We start from the raw sequence: 5931 nt of genomic DNA on the forward strand, positions 1-5931 counted from the left end.
ACAGCAGGAAGCTGCCTCATCCTATGTAAACTCGGGCACAAGACTGAAAATTTCCTGCCGCGAAAATTGGTTTCAAAGGCAAGAAGCGGAGATGAATGTGGATACAGGATTTACTGTAGTCAATTCTGAATGCAGCCTCTCCCCTCTGAGCTGGTTTTCAAGGGACTTGCAGGGCAGCCTTCTTCAACCACGAGCTGCAAACTGTCCATTAGGTGCTGCCGGCTCCTCCGAGGAGAGAACCCATCGGTCATTATTCTTGGCCAAAAGGAACCATGCAGCGGGACCACAACCTTCAAACTTGCATGGGAGGCTCTCAAGGGCAAACCATAGCAATGGAAATGAAGAGGAAGAAGAATTCTTTATATGACTTGAACCATGTGTGCCTGACAGCCTGACTGCTAAATGCTTTCTTTTGGAAATGGAAAGGAAGTATCCAGCAAGCTGTGTCACTCTGTGCTTCTTCAGATACCCCAGGTGCCTAAACTACCTTTTTGTATTCTGAAAAGAGACTTTAGTGGCATTCTATGGCATTGGAGTGATATTTGTTTGCAAAAAGCGATACTAAGGGAGCCAGGAGCGAAATCAAAGAAATATAATCATGCAGTTACCAAGACTGCTTATTCTTAGTGCAGAATATATAGGAGGGTTATTGTGCAATGAATGGGAATAAGCCATGTGAATCTTATTACTGTGTTTAAATGTTAATGTGTCCTAGCGTATGTTATATTTGAGTTTTCTGTCTCTGTGAGTCGCAGCCAGTAGATGGCAGAATAATTGTGCCTCTTAAGATGTCAGTGTTGCAGCTTGCATAAGAGGATTAATAGGTGGCAGCATAGTCACAACACCTGAGGAATCTTGCAACACCCTTCTACCCCTTGGTTTCTTCTCATTTCCCCCATTATTCAGACTTGAATGCTATGAGTGTGATCAATTATATGCGAGTAAAACACTAAAGCATGCACAGAAGTCTCTCCCTCACACAGCTCCTTTTCAAATATTTGAAAAAAAGCTGTCTATAGAGACCTTCTACGCATGCCGACACCATATAAAAAGCACTTAAAATCAATAGCTTTAATCATGTTTTCTCCCTAATCAGCACATTCTCTCCCCCACCCCCAGAGTAGTTAACAATAAAAACAAGAACAGTTTGCACAGTCTTTGTTAGACCTCTGCACGGTTATCAGCAGGGTGGAAATCCTAAAAGGATTTTAAAGTGCAGGATACAAAAGAAGCAAGAGCTATAAATCCAGAGGAAGCTGCCAGAATAGTAAAGGATAAACATTTCAGGAAAAAAATAAGTCATGAAAAATAAAGCACATGTCTAAATATATCCAAACTTGCTCAAAAAGTCCACCTACCCAAATACAGTTGGATTCCATAAACTAGAAGGGAGATATGTGAGAGAGGATATAATTGAGGTGTCAAACTATGAAGGGTGAAGTAAAATGTGAGGAGCTCTTTTAACCTACAAAACCAGCCACAAGTGAACAGTGCTAAAAGACTGTACATACAGAGTCAAGATTAGGGAGACAGTACCTTTTTGAAAGCACCTGCCCGCTGGCTGATTGACCATCATTGATGTATAGCAGAGGCTGCATTTGGATAGGTTTCGATTTCTCTCACCTTTACTTGTACTGAGGAGGTACAGAGTAGAGAGGGAAAGGACAGTGCTGCACTTTACATTTAATCACTGGAGCCTATCCAGTGACTGGCTCACATCTACATGCTTTCCTTTGCCTTTTTTATTTATCTGCCTTGTCTGTAAGCCTAGGCAACCATAAGCTCATTTTAGGTCTTGTTCAGGGCTTATGTTATACTTGAATGTCCAGAGACCCAAAAATAGTCCCCAAAATAAAAGCACTGCTTGCTGTGAAGAAATAGGGGCTTGCTCAGCAAGAAATTTGGTTTTGCTTGGAGAAATCTAATTCTTTCCCACCACCATTTCCCATTACTGTCCGTTGAATAAAATTACAGAGGGTGCTTACCTTTAGACCTTAAAGTGTGAGTCTTCTCTGAAAAGTAACTGTGATAACAGCATCCTCCGTCTCAGCTAGTCAGCTCCTTGTCAGAACCACAGTTTTTCATTTTAGCGATATGAAACATGACGAGGCAGTTCATATATTAGACTGCAATTACCTTGTTTCTTTGTATTTGTTCCTGTTTATAGGGTTAAAGTGCTGAGTTTTGAGAGGTGTTAAATTCCCACCACCTGTCCCTCAAATTACTGGGACCTGTGGGTTTGCAGCACCTTCTCTGGCTCAGGCCTAACATGACCAAGATGGCATCAAGTGAGCGGTATTGCTGCCGTTGAAGAAGTGTGTGAGTGCAAGGAAGGTCCATTCCAATGCACTGAAAATAAAGTGTGCTCAAAGCATTATTTTTATGTGCCACATTTTCCCATGTTGTGCCATCTCTCCTGAGAGTAGACTCTTATCTTATTTTGTCCTATACAAAGGAAACCATCCTGCATGGTTCTGCTTACAGTTATAGATGTATCTCCTGTTTTATACTGAAAACATGAAACTGTTGCTTTTATTTTTAAAGTTTAATTCCATGTTCTGTGAATTTTTAATTGCTTGCAATAAAATATAATATGGAAATTTACTACATCAAAGCTGATTTCTTTCCCCTTCCCCCCCACCCCAGCTTGTGTAATGTGCTATAAATTTGCCCAGTGCTTCTTAAAACAAGAACAAGATGATTCACAACCTTCAGAAACATTCTACTATAAAGCAGCAAAACCAATACAAAAGCAAGGGTAGTAGTTCAGGGAAGATGCTGTGGGTGAAAAGGAATTACTAGAGGAAAAAATCCCATAGGGAATGGATTTATGGAATATGTAGATTTTAAGGACAGATTTCATGGCCTGATTCCCCCTCAAATCAGCATTACACAGGTGTGACTTTTGAGATCAATCAAGGTATTGCTGATTTACACTAGGAAAATCAGGCCTTAAGGGCAGGAGTGAAGATGGTGACTCCAGGACATGGAGGATGGACTGTCTAACAGAGCTTCTGATTGTTTGCAACAGGTTAGACTAGATCAGTAGTTCTCAACCTTTTTTGTACCAGGACCCATTTATAAACATCAATGGTCAGTCCTGACCCAGTGCCCCTCACTCCCAGTGAGTGGGGGGTAGGTGTGTGAGGGGTTAAGCAGCCCCAGACAGCCCCTCGCAGGCTGGAACTCTGCCTGCCTGCAAGGGAAAAGCCACAGTTTCCCACATTTTTCTCCTTTAAAGGATAAACCATTTTAACAGTTTGTTGATCTATTTTTAAAGTTTGCTTGCCACCCTTTCATATATTCTTGCAACCCACCAGTTGAGAAATGCTGAACTAGATCACCCTTGAGGTCTGTTTCTCCCTATGATTTAAAGGATGAAAGATGGTGCAAAACTAAGGGTGTACGCAGATGTCCTCTTTGTTTCACCATAAAATCATTTTTTAAATTAAAAAAAAAAAATTGAAGGTGGCAGCAAAACCAAAAAAACACATCCATACCTCTCGTTGCATCACAAAAGCTCAAAATCTGTGACTGTGACAGGTGATACGATTTTGTGCTACTATTTTGTGGCCAGCAGCAGTTTGCTTTAAGGCGGGAGAGCATGGGCATCCTAGAGTTGCCCACAATCTCCAGTCACTTCAGACAGGTGCTCCCAAGGATTCCTGGGCCGTTCAGGATCAAGCCCCTAAAGCCCTGGCAGCACCTGCCCAGGTTCCCTTGTCTGGGATTCCACAGGTGTGCATTGACATTCCAGTGCAGTGGTGGGGCTCAGACCACCAGAGCCAGTTTTCTCTGCCCCAGAGGTTCCCAGAGGCACATGGCTGTGAGCAGGAAACCCAACACCTGTTGTCAAACCAGATCAATGGATAACAGGGGACAGGGACTTATATTTTTCCCAATGAAGCAGATCAGCTGTGCCAGAAACACATCCCAGCACAGCTGATCCACTTCATTTGGCAACATCTGTTGAGTGAGAAGAGCATCTATCAGGCTGCTTAGGAAGGTTTGATGTCTGCACAGAGAGGAGCAGTAGGAGAGGAAAGTGGGAAAGAGCACAAGGAGAGATACATGAGAACGAGTTCAGGTAGCTTTGGAGCTGAGGTTTTTATCTCCCATCTGATTTATCTTTAGAAAAGTGTGGTTAGTGACTTCAGTAATGGACTAGGACCAATACACCACAAACGCACACAAATCAGGACAAAAATATATGTTTTTAATTAAATTAAAATATATTATTATGGGTGTTTGATTTTTAGTATATAATTTTTCCCCCCTAACATGGCAAACCCTCTTCCCCAAAGGAGTACTTCCAGGGGCAAGGGGAGGGACTTCTAGTGGCGAAGGTCAGAGGTTAGGGGCAGGACTTCCAGTCCCAAGATGGTGAGCACGGGGTGGGGCACCTGTCAAGGGACGGGGCTACCCATGTGGCCCTTGACAGCTTACCAAAACTCAGCACGCATCCCTCTGCCCAAAATTATTGCCCGCCCCTGCATTACAGGCTGCCAAATAGCTAAATCTCTTCACCTTTGAATGTTCTAAGCCATGGGGCAGGGAAAAGGTGGAAAGGCCTCTGTCTCCACAAGTGCCTGAAAAAAACCCAGGCCTGGCAGCACACGCAGTAAGTAGATATGTCAAAACACTAGTGCTGTTCTCCTTCAACATGCGACTAGCATGTGGGTGGGGGTGAGCAAAGTGGATTGTGTTACAGTTGTTCTCTGCTTCTCAGTCCCTTTAGTCGCCCATGGGAAACGGGCTGTAAGGCAGAACGGTCCAGAGGTTGCTCTAATTGAAACCAGGGGCTGAGTACGTCCCTGATTTCCCCAGAATCTGAGTGTACAAATGTCTTCAGAGCACTTACCGTTCTCTCTGCTCCCTGCTGCAAATACAGGAACATGAGTAATTCAGGTAACTGAGAATTGGGGTTAATAGGGTCTCCTATAAGATACTAAGGGGTTCAGCTACACACATCTAAAATGAAAGCTCCAGTGGTGTCTGAGACATTATAATCACTGGATAATTGCACAAAATATCAATTAATAAATAAAAGATGAAAAGCCTTTAAATACACCTTTATAAGAATAATCAAATGGGCTGACACTTTGATTATGATCAATATGAAGCTCTTGCTAAGGAGTATGTTTTTAATGGTGCTGGTTACTGAGAGACTACTCACAGTTCCAGGGATGAAGTAGTAATGGGTATTTCTAGCTGTTCTGAGTGGTTATATATGGTCTGCGTAGTAGGAGATCGCTTTTTCTCTGCGGTGTTACAATAGTTTGTCCTTAGCTTCTGTGATCTTGGAATCCCAGCAGACTGATGTTGCCCTTGGTGCTTCCACAGCAGGTGTGCAAAAGCCTTACCTGTGTGCAATGGGGTCATGTCCTAGGTCAGAAAAACATATTCACCCACAAGGTTGTCTCTCTCCAGTGAGGACCTTTCATCTCTCAGGCACTTCTCAAAGGAGGGAGGGTTTATTAGGTTTTTTTGCCTGGGCAATTCCCTCCTCGTGGAGGCCATGCATCAGTTGGGTGAAACTCTACACTTCACAGCACACTGTACTGGTGTTGTTTGTTAGGTGCTTTAGAACTTATTTAAAGAAATGCCATGAATAAGTGAGTTTGAATCCCAAGTATCCAGAGCTTTGGATCCACTGCTCCAGTGAATACACATGCGAGCAATTATTTTGGGCAGAGGGCCACTTGCAGAGTTTTGGCTTTGGCAAGCTGACTTTTCCTTTGTGCCGATCAGCAGTTTCTGGGGAATGAGCTGGTGCTCAGCCTGGGGGGGGGTGCAGTGGCCGCTCCCCCTCCCCACAGCCAGTGCCCCATTCTGCAGCTGCTTGAAGCGCATGCGGGGCTGCCTGTGCCTGCTCTCCGTTGGCACTGCTGCCCCATGGCGCGGCGGTGATGCAGCGGAGAGGCAGGACAG

The 5931-nt window shown here is 43.9% G+C and overlaps 1 protein-coding gene across 1 annotated transcript in view; it reads left to right on the forward strand.

The window, feature by feature from the left end:
• The window catches only part of FAM124B (family with sequence similarity 124 member B), a 32427-nt gene extending 30890 nt beyond the window's left edge, over positions 1 to 1537 (forward strand). The window contains 1 exon segment of the mRNA XM_025200430.1: positions 1 to 1537. This exon segment is cut by the window's left edge and continues 33 nt beyond it. Within this exon segment, the coding sequence (XP_025056215.1) occupies positions 1 to 367 (367 nt within the window). The 3' untranslated portion in view covers positions 368 to 1537.
• Positions 1538 to 5931: the final 4394 nt, after the last annotated feature.

This window comes from Alligator sinensis, unplaced genomic scaffold, assembly GCF_000455745.1.
Source record: "Alligator sinensis unplaced genomic scaffold, ASM45574v1 scaffold596_1, whole genome shotgun sequence".
In the NCBI taxonomy this organism is placed as follows: Eukaryota; Metazoa; Chordata; order Crocodylia; family Alligatoridae; genus Alligator; species Alligator sinensis.